General features: G+C 39.0%; 1 protein-coding gene across 2 annotated transcripts in view; it reads right to left on the minus strand.

Moving 5' to 3' along the window:
- Positions 1-1061: 1061 nt before the first annotated feature.
- Positions 1062-18517, minus strand: part of HTT (huntingtin) — an 83062-nt gene continuing 65606 nt past the window's right edge. For both annotated transcript variants that reach the window (XM_071556900.1, XM_071556899.1), the window contains 14 exons: positions 17365-17465; positions 15226-15380; positions 14727-14866; positions 14471-14553; positions 14061-14191; positions 13760-13889; positions 12860-13015; positions 10645-10835; positions 9996-10110; positions 9560-9773; positions 9317-9422; positions 7792-7954; positions 7011-7171; positions 1062-6061 (listed from right to left, as the gene is read on the minus strand). In XM_071556900.1, the coding sequence (XP_071413001.1) occupies positions 5848-6061; positions 7011-7171; positions 7792-7954; positions 9317-9422; positions 9560-9773; positions 9996-10110; positions 10645-10835; positions 12860-13015; positions 13760-13889; positions 14061-14191; positions 14471-14553; positions 14727-14866; positions 15226-15380; positions 17365-17465 (2060 nt within the window). In that variant the 3' untranslated portion in view covers positions 1062-5847. The remainder of the gene's footprint in view (positions 6062-7010; positions 7172-7791; positions 7955-9316; positions 9423-9559; positions 9774-9995; positions 10111-10644; positions 10836-12859; positions 13016-13759; positions 13890-14060; positions 14192-14470; positions 14554-14726; positions 14867-15225; positions 15381-17364; positions 17466-18517) is intronic.

Here is an 18517-nt window from a genome sequence, read left to right on the forward strand (position 1 = left end):
TGTTCCTACTTCTAACTTTTTAACAAACCTACAAGTTACAAATCTTTTCATCTCTTCGCAGTTATGCAAAACTTATGGTATAATTACATATAGTTCTACAAGCAATCAAAGCTTTTTGTCTTGTAAGTGGGGTGGAGCTGTGCCAATTCCCAAATGATGGCTGCAATACTCTGAGAGCTGTACTGACTAAAAAGAAGGGAAAAAGCCCAACATCTATACAGGACAGGAGAGGTGGTGGGAAAAGCAGAAAAGTTACAGTAAATTCAAGAGTTGTAGTCTACTAAATGCAATGTTTCATTTCCCTGTGCCTGACAATTAATTTTTAGGGATAATATTTCCAGAAAATAAATGGGTATTCTTCTCTGAGTGACAAAAAGATGAAGACTTTATTATTTAAACAAGCCTTCAACTCTGAAGACAAAGAAACTTACCCAGCATTGTTCTGTTCCTCGGCTCCACGGCTACACTAAAAGGTGACAGGAATGGCTGGTCACTCGCTACTAATGCCGACAAGGAGACACGAGAGGTAAAAAAGTTATTTTGACTGAGGACAAAACCAACACGTGCTTTCTACATTAAGCTACTACTTTAAGCCTTATGCCAGAGTTTCCAGAGAACAGCCAAGTGCTGCAAAGTTAATCAAAACAAGATGTTTCTGAGCAGTTGAGTATTGCAAGAGATCCTCCACTGTGTTCAGCAGCAGGACCACCCAGAAACTTGTTTTAAGATGCAGCCTAACAGCTGGGAAACCAACCTTCGGCAAGTTAAACCGTTCCTCCTCCTGTGTAACATTATCCCTCCCCAGGACTGCTGCAGAGAAATACACTCTCATTCACAAATACAGCTGTACTCTTAAATTTTGCCTTTTCTGATCTCATCTAGAATCCCAGATAAGTTTAGGCAAGCAGGACTATCAGATACAATTAAAAGCTCAACTATGACAGTTCTTGGTTAATAGCAAAGAACCCTGTGATTGTGAAGTGTACCTACATTTCCAGAGAGTTCAAGTATTTTTGTGTATCTTAATAACACTCCTTATTTGATAGTTGCTGAAGAGATACTGGGGAGAAAACTCTAGCAAGAATGCATCAAGACCTTTTTTTTTTTAAATAACCAGAGAAAAATCACTTACAGTAATAATTATATTTTATTTTTTCTTTTAGTTTCAATGTGCAGTATTTTCAGCATTTGTTTTCAACTTAAACATACATCTAAAATTATATGCTTTCCTTTTCCTTTGAGTACAGTTTCTTTTCAGGTTGGGGCTCCAAGCTTCGCTCATCATTGCCCTCAAACTAAACACCACCACAGGGTGCGTTACCTTATCCTTGTCAAGTGTATCCAACTTGCTGGTGTGTATACACGGACTGATGGGAATGATAAGCTCACACAAAACGCACAGGACAGAAAGCAGCACATGCTTCACAAATGCTCTGCAGCATTTATACCCAGTTACTTGAATACAGCTAAAATTTGATATACATTAGAAGCTTTCCTGGGTGTGACTGTGGGATTCTCAAGATTTTTAATGGATACTTAGGTAGCATGCACAAAGAGTTCACCCAAAATCTTAGCACTAGGTAAAATTAACATAATTTCCCCAAAATTTTGCTACACTGCTTACTCTAGTTTTTACAGCAGCTTGTTTTCACTTCAAAATACTTAAACTACCTAAAAACTAGCAAAGTACTTTGCTCTCTTGTAACCTTCATCAATTGTATCCCTATAACCAAAATTGCTTTAAAAGAGCAAAGCACCTACCATTGTCATTTTATTGATTTCTACCTTTAGTAGAAAGTTTTGTTGGGATTGTACATGGACAAATTCTGATCTCTGCAACGAATGTACTCAATCAGTTCCTCATCTTCTGCCACCCCATCCCTTTCAACCACCGGATACAATCTTGAATGACTGAATTTAATTAAACTGCTTATTGCTATCTTTATTGCTCATTATATCTTAAAATTTCCTTTCTTTAGGAAGTATAAATGCTTAGCCCTGACAGCTCCACAAAATCATGTGACAAACGAGGTCTGCTGCTCTTGGAGAACTGTCTTTGAGGTGTTTTTGACACAACCTCCGTATCTGCTATATAGTTCACAGCCACTGAAAAAGAATGGTGAGACAGAATGCTCTTACTTAAAGCAAATCTACTAAATATCAACAAATTACTTTTAACCCCAAAAGTTCCACTTGTTCCCCCCTTCGTTTGATCTAAACCTGTTCACTCATTACGCAGTGCTTTCAGAATGCTGCTGGTGGTTCAGAAACAAGCAATGTCTTGGTGCAGAGAAGGCATTCCTACCAAAGCAAAGTAACACACAGTCACTCACTAGATGCATTAAGCAAGAACTGACATCTGAGTATACACTTTAGAGAAGATTTAAAGAAACTCACATTCAATTTCAGCTGGAAAAGAACATTAAAAAAAAACTTTGAATCCTGCAAATAAGAACTGGTTTACAATGGCTTGTAGTTTCCAACCCCCCACTCTTGCACTCAGTCCAAGGGAGGGGTCATGCTGAAATGAAACACAAATCAAACTTTATTTAATGGGCCAGTGGGTAGCTGGCCCAAAACCCATTTATAACAAGTTGGCTGGCATATGGTGTTCTTAGAGGAGGGCCATGTTATATGTTTTCAGTAAAGTAGATTCTGACAACTGAATCATAAATGAAGTTTTAAACATTAATCTGTCACAAGTATGCTCCCAGTCCTGCCATACCTCTCATGCAGAAAAGCCAGTTTCACTACAAAGCACAGCAAAGATGCTGTTTGCTCTATTTAGCCAGGAGACCAAATATGAGTCTTAAACCCAAATACATTTCTATCCTCTTCTCAATGAAAAAAATGAACAGTCTGACTTTCAGAATGAGCTTTCTGTCTACAGCAAGTTAAAAACATTCTGTGAAATAAAATCTGGTGTTAAGTCAGTCTCAAGGGACAAGTGATATTTTCTTTAAATTGAGCATTGGTATCTCTCAGTGCCCACTGTGCTGCTGCCCCTGTGACACACCTCTTGGCTTGTGTCACTAAATGCAGACAGGGTGATTGTGACTATGATTTCACTCCAAAAGAAATGAGGGCATGGCAAACATGTAGGAAGTAGACAGGGAAGGTGCTGCAGTGAGATGGTGCAAGTGAAGCACTACCAGAGTGTGTTTGCACACTCGGAAGACCCTTAAGCTACAATCCCTTCAGGTCACAGAGAATTTCCTAAGAGGAGGTGCCTTTCTTTAGACACTTAGGACACATTACAGGAGGTGTATATACTAAGACAAATCTCCAAGAGAGGTTAAAACAGATGAAGTCATTACTACCAATGAATCTGTGTGAGGTTAGAACTGATGGCATCAGCTCTAGAGCTTGTCTTGAAACAGGTAATGCAAATATTTGCTCTAAGGCTGGCAATGGGCATTTGAGGAAGGGAGTCTGCCACATCTAATGTTTTTAATTCAGCCATGGTGACTTCAATGTATTTTTTCAGTGGTTGGAAAAATTCTATGGCAAGTCCCAAACTGGTCTGGAAAGTTTCATAAAGGTTCTAGCTCCCTGATCCCAAGGTAAAGTAACCAGTTAGTCTGTGTTAATCATGAGGAGCTTAAAATTAGGAAGAATTTAACAGTTTCATAACACAACATATACTGTTACATGGTGAGAATATGACTAACCTGATGCTTAAAAAATATATTAAAATCTATTTTAAATTTTGGAAAATAGCTTACAAAAATATCTTCACTTAAACTATATATCATACAAAAACTGACTGGTGTGTGGGTTTACAGTACAAAACAATTATTGGTGGTTACAAAAGGGAAGAGTGATCTATACTACCCCTTAATGAAAACACAGGGCAATATAGCTCACTGCCTGGAATTACTTTTATCAGAATTAGGATAATTTCCAATATAACTCAAAAACTTTCAAACAGTATCTATTTTATTAATTTTTTTCCTGAAATCCTGTTCAGTTTCTTTTAAAATTCACCACAGTGCCGTGGCCCAAGAAAGAAGAGTAACCCAACTAAGGGCAGAAATAATTGCTCTAGATAGTAAGATCTGTAGAGAGCTAAATACAGCAACATCTACAGTTGTTTCTACTGCCCACACTATCAATTTCCTCTACCAGTTTCTAAAAGGAAGTGGCACCAGTGGACAATTCCTTTGTAATCAATTTATGGGCAGAAGCAACAATTTTTGGTCTAGATTGGAATTAGTTTAAATACATGGGTTTAATAAATACAAATATACACATCTGTATACATTAAATGTTGTCACATGTGTATAATTTCAACATATACATTATATACAGAAATACATACAGTACATGCTCCTCCTGACAACACTATCTCATTTTTCCAAGTGTCACCAAAAGGTGTGATAAGAAAATGAAGAGGTTAAATGTAGGATCTGACTGAAAACCAAGGTATCATTTCTCTGTAATGAAAGAATTATAACAAATACAACTAAAGACAAATGCTGTGCTGGATTTCCTCATGTAAAGCTTAGGAATCAATGGTGCTCCCTGGGTGGTGAGTAAAAGCTAAATCTGGCCCTGTGTAGTGTCCTGAAATTCACAGCTATTTGTACTGTTTGTGTCTAAAGCATTGTGTATGCAACAGGTAATAAAAGAGGTTGTGTAATTGAACACTTTAGCCAGTCCCCAAGTAGACCACAGCAGCCTTCTGGTTCTGAACTGCCACCAGAGATTTGTTTCCAGGCGAGTGGTTTGAATTCAGGTGACTCCATGGTCTCAGTCAGGAAAGTTTGACTACTGGGGAGCTTTGCACCATTTTGTCTCTTAAAATGCTCTGCAGCAAGAGCAGTTTCTTAAGTATCTAAAGTTTGATCCAGAGTAACTAGTCCTCTTTTTTTACCATCATGTCTCAAAATAATTCAGTAAAGTTGATCACAAGAATGCCTCCTTAGTACAGTTTCTCAAGACAAATTAATCAACATATTCCAGTTTTAAAGCACTTTAAGAAAAAGTGAGATGCAAAACAAGATGTAATCTGTACAGTAAGATGGATTTCCAAAAGGAACATGAATTCAAGCACAAGGAAAAAAAATGAGGACAATACAGATGTCAAGACATTCAGTAGCATGGCTTCTGTTCATCTCCAATTACAGCACAGCTCATGCACCACACATCTTAAAATTTTACATACTGTACATAATATAGAAATATTTAAGTTAAAATTTCTTTCACTGATATACCGTACTCAAACTTTAAATCCTGAGAAGAAAAAAGAAAAACGTGTGGTTACGTATGTGCACCATATCTCCGGTATCACCAACACATACACCACTGGTTTCGGAAAGTCCAGAGAGAGAAATCACATGCTGGAACTGTAAATCATAAAAGCCATTTTCTCTTTTCCTTGCTTGGGAGAGACATCAGACAACAATTTCTATTCTGTACTACACACCAGTATATACAGGTACATAAACTATGAAGTTGGGTAATGACTGCAGCAGTGACATTCTGTCAGTGTCTTACCGGTGCACCACAGGGGCTTCAGCTGAACACCGGGAAGAGAAGGAATACCAGTGACCTTGCATGTGGTACTTGCTCATATTTACAGCTACTCTGTGTGTCTCAGGTTAGTCCCAAACACCACTTGAAAAACACTGACATACTTCTTTCCACTCCCAGGTGCCTGGTGTCAGCCAGAACTACACTGGACTGCTCAGGTGATATCCAGTGCTGCAGAGCACTTGTCCATGCGTGCTGGAAGTAAAACTCCATGTTTATCACAAATGCAACCCCAGACGTTTTCTTGATTTTGCATTTCCCATAATTCATATTCCAACACTAGTCATGCAGTTCCACTACACATCAGGATGTTCAACATGCTGTGACCTTGTGGACATTTTGCAAACAAGTGAGCAGGCGATGGTATGGGGTCCCTGGAGCTGCCACCACCTCGAACACCGACTGAAAGGCTCTCCGGTCTAATTCTTCATCTATCTGATGTCGGTAGAAGTCTATGGCCACCAAACAGAAGATGTTAACATCCACTTGCTCTGATTTTCCCATTCTGCTGATTATATGTGGAAGACTGAAATGTAAGTTAAGGTCCTAGTAGGACAGAAGTTGCTCATCTTTTGGTATAGCAGTGTTAAACACTGTTCTCCAATAAAATGGTTTATTTTTGAGTTAACCAACAATGTTCAAGTGCAAAGTACTGTCATCTACCAGTTCAACTACATAAATCCTACTTCTTCATTAACATCACTCAATTTCTAATCCCCAGAAATTAATTTCAATCTAGCAGTGTATTTCTTTATCCATTGTAGCAAACAATGCAATCAGCAACTGCTGAGAGCCAAAGAGCACTGCTGAGACTGAGAGTCATTAGGAAGTTTCAAACATGACAAATAGCCACTTCTACATCTGGTTACAACACACAAAAGTTATTTTTCTGTTTGTTTGAGAGGTTTATTTGTTTTTAAATAAACCTAGCACTAACAGCACCTATGTATGTCTTTTGGCTGTTCCAATTTATTTTGGCCAATGCCATTCCATTGCCAAAGCTCACTATTCCTGCAAGGCACAGCCAGCGGGACTCTTGCAAAATACAGTTTGTATGTAGAGGATAATTTTCCTGAGTTTGAGTTTGTTGACTTTTTTCTTTTTTTAATATATTTTATCCTGCAGAAGAAATACAAAGCAAAGCTTTTAAAGGTCACAGTAGTGCTATCTTGGTGAAGCTTTTAAAAAGCTTCAAAGGACGGACTTTACCAATCATCTTTCATAGTCACAAGGAACAGATCTTACTGTAGCAGTTGCAGATAACTTTGTTCCCCTAATCCCTTTAGAAATTGTCTTTTTTCCCCTCATTCCTGAGGTACCAACAGCACAAAGCAATATACACTGCTACTATCTGCAGTAAAACTGTCCCTTTTTTGTGTTAAACTTGTACTCTTATCTTTCAAGGCTATCAATGTGCTTTACAGAATCACTATAATTACCCAGAAATGGCACTCTTTCAGTCTTTTTTAGGATACATTGCTGAAATCCATTGACTGGTGGAAGCACTGACAAAAAAACAGGAAAGACTCCACATTGCCATTGCCACAGGTGTCCTCTGTGTGAAATTGGAGAGAGACAGCATCACCCAGTCCCGGACCATTGAGGACTGCCCAGTGCTGTGCAGTGTCTGGAACACCTGCAAAAATATTGTACACAGGAATAAAGGCATGGGAAGGAGTTTAGTTTCTCTTGTAAAGATTCTCTCCAGCTCCAAAGCTCTGAGGTCCACAAACCAGATTCCTGGAGACAACTCTGAGTCTAAAGAATTAGTGAACTGGACTCATGACATATGTGCCAAACTGAAGTAATCACAGAGACATGCAAGACTTGTCCGGTGCCTGTTTTTATAGACCAAATGTGATGTACACATGCACCCTCCAGTGATGCACAAGTACAGTAGGAGCTGAAGAGCAAAATGCAGAAGCCCAACTGAGCCCACGGGGGTTTCACTGTTGGGTTCACAAGGTCAGATGACCTGGGATGGCTCCCTGAGATCCATGGTCTGGTCAGAAATACTGCTTTTATTTTCTCATTATCAGTGATTGAACTGTACTGCTGTGAGCTTTGGCTTCCAGGTCACATGGTGATTTAGTCCTCCATGCTGCCCAAAGACAAACCTCACAGCAGCACAGCTCAATCACTGCAACCGGTCTGTTACATTTAATTAACAAAACTGGTATTTGCCCCTCAGACTGAGCTGTCAGTTATTTAGAAATCTGAAACATTTATGAAGAAAAGTAAGTGTATCAATATTACCTTATAAACTACTGTTGCCATGAATTGTGGGTACGGCTGCTGATTGGACAGAAATTCGCCAATAACTTTATTCATTACATCTTGTGGGGGGAAAAAATCATCAAGGAACTGTGGAAGGATCCGAGCCACTACTCTGGCTTCAAAAGGAAATCCTTTCCTGATCCTAAAAAAAATAATAAAAAAGAAAATATTTTATGATTGAAATTCCAGTACAGATTCTGTTCCAGTTTAACTGGCAATAGAAAGAACATTTTACTTTCATCTCTAGATAGGCAAGTTCTCAACACTGATGGATCCAAATCTTCATGTAATCTTAGTAACAGACCCAGAGAGGTCTATCAAAGCTGTCAGAAGTTGTTACAGGTATGTCCTTCCTCCTACACTCCTCCTTTTTTTTTTTTTAAATAGCCACATTCTTTGAAGGTCTGGAATTGAATCAGATGTGACACTTACCAAAAGGAATGCTCAAAAAACTAAACAAGAACAAAAAAGGACAGGGGGATCACCACTCCTAGCTAAAAAAGAAAAGACCATTTATAAGCAGAATGATAATTTCCACTCATAATATCTTTGCAATTTTTTTTTTAAGATCAGAATGACCAATACACCAAACAAGAAAAGCAAGTTGTGATGCTCTGTAAAAAGGGGAAAAGATACTCCAACCTAAAGACAATTTTGCTTAAATAATACTGATTGGAAAGTCTTTCTAACAAAGGCTGCATCTGTTCATATGTCAAGATTAAGTTAAGTTGTCATCATATGATTCTTCCCTGCAAAAGTTAAGTTTCTGCTTGTAGTATTCACATTTATTTTGCTAACTCTACAGAGTGATATTTTCAAAAGCACTCAAGTACTGCTCTAGTTCTGTCTCACTGAGTGCAGAAGTGAAACCCTCACCCAGTTTTATGGAAAAACCACTGAATACTTTAAAAAATGTAAACCATTACCCACAAACTACTACACAAAATCTAACATGCTATACTCACTTAAGACAGCTTGAGATTGTCAGATCAAAACAGGGGGTTTGAAATGTTTCCATTAATGAGTTCCATGTGAATACAGAAGTTTCACTGTACCCTTCCACTGCAATTACTTAACAGTCTTGGAAAGAGCACCCCTTGGGTGGGGGAAGAGGGAAAAAAGTTTTAAACTCTTAGGGTGGTTTGAAAAATTATTTCCTGTAAACTGGATTTATATCCTTGATTAGGTAGAAGACATCCTGAAAAGCTCTTAAGAGTTTGACCTGAAGGGAGCTGGAAATACATTTATGAAGTATTATGGTTTGTGCAACACACAGCATCCGTTAGGACATGTCTGTTTTTCATTTACATTCCTGTACATTTGTGCTGCCTTCAGCAATTCCATCAGCCTTACTGTGTATACTAGGAGTGTAACTGTTAAGCAATAGTAAGGAGAGAAGTATCATTAATTAAATATGAGAACTGTCAAATATAGAAGTGACCCCACAGTGATGAACAGAATCCTTTCCCTCCCAGTGCCCCATTTAAACATTTTATTCTCTTACCTATCAAAAAGGACAGACACTCGTTCCATAGCCACAATCACAGATTCGCTGTCAGGAGCACCAGGATTTGCATCTGTGATACGACTGGGGCTGATTTTTTCCTTTCCTAAACCAAAATAATTTATTACAAGTACACTGTGAATGTTAAAATAAAACCTTTTTACTCTTGGTAACAACAACAAATTAGGAAAACTAGCACTGTTATAAGCCAGTCTCTCAGCACAGAGGTATGACAGGGAGTACCTGTGTACATGCAAGTCAGCATCAGTCCAAGGGCTGCCATGGCTCGGTGGGGGCTCTGCACATTCACCCTGTCAACACTCAGCTTAACCAGTGACTCACTGTCCAGCCTAGAAAGTTGCTCTGAAAGGAGGAGTCGTTCTAATCCTCTCAGGACACAGTGATAAATAATGGAGGGCGTTGATTCATCACTTCCAGACACCATGACTCCACACATCTGAAATAAAGCAGAGACAACTGCCTGGTTTTGAGGTGTATGTAGGACATCTTCTAGTACCACACCACTGCAACTAGTATGGAATGCCATCAGGTAGTAAGACAAACTGATGAAGCTGAACCCAAAAGCATACCTACGCCACGATAATCAAGTTAAGTGTTAAAGATAGCTGTGTGGTGATCCCAGGTCACATGACCTGTGGCTGGAGGCATCACAACATACCTGGATGATTCCTGCAGAGAATTCAGGCCCTACATCAAGTGGGTAATTCTCAATCAAATAGAAAGCAGCTGCACACATTACCAAGATGTGCTGTTGGTTATGGATGTTCACACAACTGTAAATAAGCAAAAACATCAGTGGTCACATCAAATTTGCCTATGTCACAAACAGAGACACCATAAACAATTCTTAGAAACATCAAGTATTTTTACACATGAAATTTCCCCAAAAGTATAACCAAGATGCCATAAGAGAACACAGCTTACCATGAAAATCCAGTGAAACACAAGGACTTGTCAGGCAATGTAATCACAAGTTATCATTGCCTGGCTTGTTTAGGAGAAATAAACTTTGTTACTGATCCTGCAAGTCTTACTCCATGACTGTGCTTTTTGACAGAAAAATGAGGCTTAAGGACAATTTACCAAAGAGACAAAAGCCTGAACTATCAGTCTTCTCACCCTCAAATATAATTTTGCTCTCTAAATAAATGTAAAATTGGATGACATTTTCAATGAAAATGCCAAAACCTGCTTGATACAGCAGCCGGCTCTAAGATATATTGACAGCCACAAACAACAGAAAACTCTTCTCATCACACAGACATGCAACAGTTTGGAACCAGGGGCGAAGCAGGAAAGAGTCTTACTGTGCTACTCCTCTCAAATTGGAGAGCAGATACTCGCTGATAATCGGAATAAGTTGCTTCGCTGTCTCATCAAGCAAGTCACACTCAAGGATATAAAGAATTCCATGCAGAGCTCCAATCCGACTTGGCATGTGGGTGCTCCGTAGGGTTGATTCCAGCAGTCGACTCACTGGCTCAGCCACAGCTTTATCCTAATGCAACCAACAAGAGAATTCATTAGGAGTCCACACTGGTATAAAATACTGGCAAGTCCTGTAATGTGGAAATACTTGGAACAAATTGAAGAGCAAAAACTAGAGCATGAACCAGAGCCTGGCTTAAAACTACTTTGAATCAAATGCCACAATACCAATGCAATCAGGTAGGGGCGGTCCTGTGGTGTAAAGGAGAGTGCTCTGGACTCTGAATCCCAAGGACCTGAGTTCCAGTCTCAGTAGGGACAGTCCCCTGGCAGTTCAAGCCTCCCTGCCATCCCATCGCGTCACATCTCGGATGCTCAGCAGGGTCAACCCCGGTCAGTACCGGGTGCTGTGACAGTCCCGAGGACTTCCCTGTCACTGTCCAAGGTCGCTTGGCCGTGGCAAATGGACCTTGGGACTGAAAGGGTGGGGCCAGTTCTGTGCACGCTGTGCCTCACCTAAACAATCCACTGCGCAGGCTGGAAGGGCACATGGGGAGAGCCCTGCCCAAATCTGCGTTCACAAAGTCTGGCCATATAATGCAATCGGGTAAGAGATGATTTGCAGATTAACTAGTAGATGGATGTTACTTCGATTTGTTTCTCAAACACTTCCAGGGATGGCAACTCCATTGCTTGTGTTCCAATGCTTGACAACCCTTTCAAGTGAAGAAATTCTTCCTAATAGCCAATCTAAACCTCCCCTGGCACAACTTGAGGCTGTTTCCTCTTGTCCTGTCACCAGCTGCCTGGGAAAGGAGGCCAAACACCACCTTGCTATAGCCCTTCAGGAAGCTGCAGAGAGCAGCATGGTCTCCCCTGAGCCTCCTTAGGCTCCATCCTTAGGGACATGGTTTAGTGATGGACTTGGCAGCGTTAATGGTTGGACTTAATGACCTTAAGGGTCTTTTCCAACCTAAATGATTTTACAAGCCTATGTTTAGTATTCAAACATCAAGCTGGTATCAGATACTTCACTCCCTGTTATTGAAGTACAACAACATACCAGAATATGCAAAATCTATTCTAAAGTGTTCATTTTGAAAAGTCTTTTTCTTACAGTTTAAGTATTTAGTAGATATTATTTGCTTTGCCTTGCCCCTGTATTCATGAATTATCTAAGATACAGGCCAGTTTTACAGTGTGTACTCTCTAGTTGCTCTTTTTAAGTGGATTTTCTACATAACTGAGCACAGGACAACAAGTCAGTCCTGATGGAATCAACTTTTTTTTTTTTTACTCCCACTAAGTTGTTATATTCAGCTGTTTGCTTGTGAGAAGGTGTTATTAGTTCATGAGTGGGAAATTACAGCCTAGTCAGAATAAGCTGATCTCTAAAACTGTTTCTGAATGTTTGCTACCACTTTCACAGCCTTCCCTTCAGCAGTTGCTGCTACAATTGCAACTGAAAGCTGTACACCAGAAGTCTTTCAAAACTTCTCTTATCACTATTACCCATATAGCTTTACATTAAAATTAGTGATTTTTTTCCTAAATAATTCCACTCTGAAATATCCACTGGGAAGCACTTCTGAGCTACACGTTTAAGGACAGACTGATACAATGTGGGGAAGAGTGAGAGAAAGAAAAGGGGTATCTGACCTACAGATTCATGAAATGCACTGTCCCAGCTCCCCATGAGATTCCAGCCATTCATCTGCAATACAAATCTAGCAAAAGCTGTTCCACAAGTCCTCATTTCTGGCCTGAAATGTAACAAATGAGGAGTCCAGGGCAATGGCAACACTGAACTAAGACAGACCAAAAAACACATCAAATTACACTCAAAGCTCAAAAAAAAATCTCAAGCCAAACTACTTTTTTTGTTTGAATATGGGGCAACTGGAGATGATGCCTGCAAGCTCTGAAAGCCCAGGATAATTACCCTATGACTTCTCACAGCCATGCAGATGACTAAGGGGTATTCTCAGAGACAAAACCCTCTTAGCAAGTACACCAGCCTGTGCAGCAGAAGCTAAGTATGAGTTTACCTAGACACTCAGGAAATTGCAATAAACTTTCATGAGAATTTCTTACCATTCCAAGAACAGCAGCAGCTTTACAAGTAGCTGGTATCAAATACTGCACAAGAATCTCATCTTCTGATGGATGCACCTTTCGCAACTCTGTCAGTGTTGTATACATCATCTCAAACTGATTCCTTTCTGTAAACAAGTCTGATACTGCCAGAAGCTGTACAGAAATTGGAATTGAATATAAAAAAAGAAGTCCATTACAAGACAGCCAAAATTTGACTCTCCCTTCTGTTATAATTATGAGGAAAAGATTCCTCGATTTATCTATTAAATGTGTAAATATTTACTCAAGTGTCTGAAATAACTATTAACTGTTATTGTCCAGAATTAATTCCACAATTCATCTTGGACAACAATTACCTCCGAATGGTCCCTTTTTTCCTAAAAGGTTTACAAAATCAAATCCACTAAGTAATTCTGGGATATGGAGAAACACTGCCATTTACAATGTACTAATCCATACCAAAACACACAACACATACTTTTCTTGCAAGGATATTTCATTTTAAGTCTTTTATGATGGTGAATTATGACTATCAAGACATATTCCACCTGTGTTCTTTAGCTTTGCTTCTACACTTCAATAGTCAATTTAATTCTCTAATATACTATTGTTCATCTTCATTTTCTTACAAAGGGATTGTTTCAGCAAGCAGTCAAGTAAAATAGTAACAGTAAAGTATTTGTAAGGCAGTCACAGAATATGCAATCCAGATTCTTAGAGAGCTTAAATCAGTCTATGTTGTAGTTGCTCAAATTATATTTCTGTACTGCCCATACAACAGCACTGCCAGGAAATTTCAGTGTGTTTCATACATTAAAGATGCTTTATAAAAGCTGCTTAGCTCTGAGTACTGGGTAACAAACTCAATTATGACTCTGAATAATAATGTAGACTTACTGATCGCACCACTTCACTGATCAAAATGACTGGTGTTCTCTTGCTGGGGTTTGATGGCAATATCCACTGGCTATACAGTTCAAGCAAGAACTGAGAACAAGAATGTATATCTACACCAGCCCGGTGTTTCCTGCAAGGCACAACAGACAGGTGTTAAAATGGCTATTAAGCCCTGCTAAAATACTAGATTTGGAATAACACAGTTATTTACCAGCATCCAATTTATAAACCCAGCTTATTGAACTCAACATGAAGGGGCAAAAGTTTATCAGTAAGTCAAAGGAAAGAGAAGAAAAGACACCTGGTGTTTATAGGAGAGGTTGGTGGTGAGGAAGGAGCAGGTACATCATTCTCATCTTCTTCATCCTCACCCCACTCTTCTTCTCTCAACGGAGTGATATTATTTCCCAGCCATATGGAGTGTATAGAGACCTTGCAAAACACACAAAAAAGAAGAACAAATAACAAAGAAGCACATTTAACACTCATACAGTCAGACTAGAAAAATCTTAAAAGCCCAATACATTTTTCATTTAAATGACAGGCAACACACAGGTTTCTGGCTGAGAAGAGACACCCAGTTATGATCTAACCTGCATCACTCAGAGCTTTTAGTTTCCATTTGATGTTAAGCAATTCTTCTTAACTAATTTTTCAGAAACTGGAAGAAATATAATAAAAGTCAAGTTCAAAGTTGAGCTTTAAACAAACCTGTCCCAGTTTATAATCCATATCTCCTATTTCTCGTTCAGTATTGATCTGCAGTAAGAGTTTCTCATGGCTGATAAGAGCACCTATAACAAAACACAAGATTAATTTTTTTAAGTGCATAAAACAGTAGATGTGAAAATGGCTTTGTTTTCTGCAAACTGGATTTCAAACAAATTTTCCTAAGAGTATCTTTTCTACTTTTTATATGTAAAAGAAATTCACTCTCCCCTTTTCCCACCCCCACACAAGCTCTTACCTGTAGTTGCAGGAGAAAGTGATGGAACAGGGTCCCAAGCTTGGTATAAGTGATGAGTAGCAATATTATCTCTCTTGGATACCATTGCTTGGATTTCCTGTTCAACAATTCCCCTGATAACACTTAGCTTCCTCCCAAACCTGAAAACCCGACAGAAATCAATTTAGGCAGATTTTTCCTTCAAGAGTTTTTTACAGACTTACTCTGCAATGTTATGTGTCTGTGCTTATTTTGATTATCAGGGATGCTAAAACTGAAAAATGTTGAGAAATACATTCTGCACACTACTAGACTTGTAAAAAGACTTTTTCAGATAGTCTTTTAACTCAGCAGGTTCATGATGCTAACTAAGTCCATGGAACTTCTATGTAAACACATCCATCTATATATACTCTTGCTTAGAAAATAGTATACATATTTTTGCTACAGCTTGATTAAGCAATTACAATTATGTATTAATCACAAGTTTGATGCATTCGAAAATAAGTAAAAAAAATACCTTGTGTCCAGAGCTTTTAAAGCTTTGTTGCGGGGCTGCTGCTCCAAACAACTGACTGCTGGATTGCCTGCAACAGGTATTGTCATTGCACTCAGCACCAGGGAGGTTATGGCTTGTACTGCAAGAACATTAATTTGGGTCCTCTCTGTATCTTCCTGTAAAATGAACTCACTGTAATTTGAATTGTAGGGAAAAAAAGAATGCCAAAGGCCTTCAGTTTTCACTGAAGTATCATTAATAAGCCTGACATCCAGTCTTCTTCCCACCCAGAGATCTATCTGACATAAACAAGGCATACAAAGCACTGACTGCAGCAGGAACACATCCTTCCATCCCATGAGCCACTTTGCATGCATCCTCTCTTATCCCAACAGCATTAAAACCTCATGATGTCCATTTTGGAACTTTTCAAGTGTTTAGCTTCTTTCTTTGCAGGTACCCATTAGTTACTTGTTGAAAAAAGCATCACACCACAAGAAAGTGTATAAGATGATAACAAATCTTCAACTTAAAAAAAAAATTGTATTTTTATTTCAGAAAATATTAATATACTGAAACTTACAATAGTGTTGGTTTTGAACATACTGGTTTGCTTTGGAAAGGAAAGAGTGATATTACTCTTGTTCCACAAATAAATACTCTCTACACTCCAAATAAGGAACTATCAATAGCTAAACTGCCCAAAGTCTGACCCAAAATGGTCATTACGTAGAAAGAAGTCAAGGTGTCCAATCCTGCAAAACTAACAGAAAACACTAACCCCGGGAAGAGGGATGATGATTCCCTATTCCTCTTTGGAGTCTGAGATCTAGGTAGGAAGGGAAACAAACCCCTTTGTCTGCTACCCTGGATCCACAATTCATTGACATCTACCCTCTGAATTCTTCAAAATGCTTTAGGCTCCTGCACCTACATCAGGACTGCGAACGAGCCTGGGAAAACAACCTTTCAGGTCAGAGAAGTAGAACCTACCTAGTAAAATCAGTCTGTTGGCAGATTAAGATATTTGAAGAGGGAAAATCTCTCTCATGATAGATAAATTCATCTTGGCTTTTCACAGAATCATCAAGGTTGGAAGAGACCTTCCAGACCAACCACCACCCCGGGACCATAATCATCCCTAAACCAAATCCCATGTGCTACAGACAGATGCCTCTTGAACACTTCCAGAGATGGTGACTCCACCATCTCTCTGGGAAACTTATTCCAATGCCAAACCACTCATTCAGTAAAATTTTTTTTCCTAATATCCAATCTGAGCCTCCACTGGGCAACTTAAAAATATTTCCTCTTGTCCTTTCACTTGAGAACTGATAGAAGTGACCGACCTCCACCTCACTACAACCACCTCCTTTCAGGTAGTTGGGAAGAGCATTGAGGTTTCCCCTCAGGCTCCTCCAGACTAAACACTCCCAGCTCCCTCAGTTGCTCCTCATAAGACATGTGCTCCAGACCTTTGGCCAGCTTTGTTGCCCTTCTTTGGACATGAATATTTTGGTATAGAAATTGGTATATAAACACATATATTTTGGCGCATAAACTGGACACAAACTTGCTATAAATTTCTTCAGCTCTGATCCCCAAATGCCCTCCACTGAATTTTGAACACTTTCCTGAGTTAGAAGCCCAGATATCTGATATACAGTCTACCACTGGGCACGAGACACATGAACATGCATCTCCAAGTGAATTAATTTCTAGTCAAGAATCTTACCAAAAAAATCTTACCAGAGAAACTCCCCTTGAAGTTTGATTATTAGATAGCACAGGTAATTGCAGTAATACATACTAGTTACAGTTAACTAGTATATTTCCTAAAGGCACAGTTCTCTCACACTTAAAGTTTTTGGAGTTCCTTCAGTGCCTCAAGGCAAACATCTAATCAAGCAAACTTTGATCTCTGTTGAGTGATGTACCAGTACAAAGTTGAAATAGCTTAATTTATTTTTTTCCACACTATTTACATGCTTGCAGAAGCCTAAAGACAGAAGATGGATGTCTCCCTACTCACAGGGATATGAAGACAAGGAAATAAAACCAGAAAAAAATCTTAGTTTTAGTCATTTCTTTTCTGCTTTACAGTTTTATTAGAAATATTTTTCTTACTTTAAGTAATATTTAATTTAAAAACCCCATTACCTCTTGCTGGTTCTCCTCTTGGTCCATTACAATAGGCTGAGTTACGAGCACACCAAGCAGAGTAGCCCAAGTCTCTTCAAACTGAGTACGGCTGATCCATCCTGTGGAATCAGAGATAGCCATTTATGCCTTAATACAAATGTAAATGTGGAACAGCATTTAAAAAAATGGTACATAATTTCCACAGTTTTATAACATTTAGTTTTATACCATTTCCTATTCAATTTGGCATTTCTGTAATGGAACAGGCTCCCCAGGGCAGTGGTCACAGCACCAACCCTGACAGAGTTCACAAAATGTTTGGACAATGCCCTCAGGCACAGGGTGTGACTCTGGAGCTTGTCCTGTGCAGGGATAACAGTTGGACTCCGTGATCCTTGTGGGTCCCATCCAACTCAGTGTATTCTGTGATTCTGTATAATCACTAGAGCAGACATTTAAACTTTTCTATTTTTGGAAGTGATGAGCTCCTTAGAAGGTTCTGCACATTATTACTGGAAAGGTCCTGTTTGGGTTATTGCTTTTAGACACTTAAATATTACTTTGTCAACTTCCAAAGCATTGAGATCTATCAGGTTTTCACAAAACAGAAAATAATAGAGAAATTTGGCCAATTCTCACAGAAAACAAAGTCACGGAGAAACCCATAATGATCCAAGGAATCTTCATGCCCTAAAAGCAAAATGACCAAGTAGCCTAGAAATAGACCATTAAAATTCAAGCACCTCTCAAAGTTTTCCCAACCAGATTTTTACCTACAAAAGGCTGCAGAGGGTTCGTGAACAATACCTTGCAGTTTATAGCAATGATATCAATACAGAACAAAAAATGAGAATAGTATCTTAGACATCACAGTGATCAAAGTGCTACACCACAGATCAGTCAAGTATTAACCCTTAGGCTGGGTGAAGGAGTGGATGGATGGACCCAAAAAAAACCAAAGAATTTCTGTAATCATATGGAAAATTTGATGCATTACCCCTGACAGTCCCATCTGTTGACAAAGACTTGAACTCTTATGCCTCACTGCTCTCCTTCAGCAAACCTTAACATACCCAGAAGCTTTAAAGTGATGCCATCTCATTTTAAATGTTGAGAGTTTGGCACTAAATTCTATTTATAAGCTATGCATTAATAGAAAAAAAGTTGAGGG

Source organism: Pithys albifrons, chromosome 5 (genome assembly GCF_047495875.1).
Source record: "Pithys albifrons albifrons isolate INPA30051 chromosome 5, PitAlb_v1, whole genome shotgun sequence".
In the NCBI taxonomy this organism is placed as follows: Eukaryota; Metazoa; Chordata; class Aves; order Passeriformes; family Thamnophilidae; genus Pithys; species Pithys albifrons.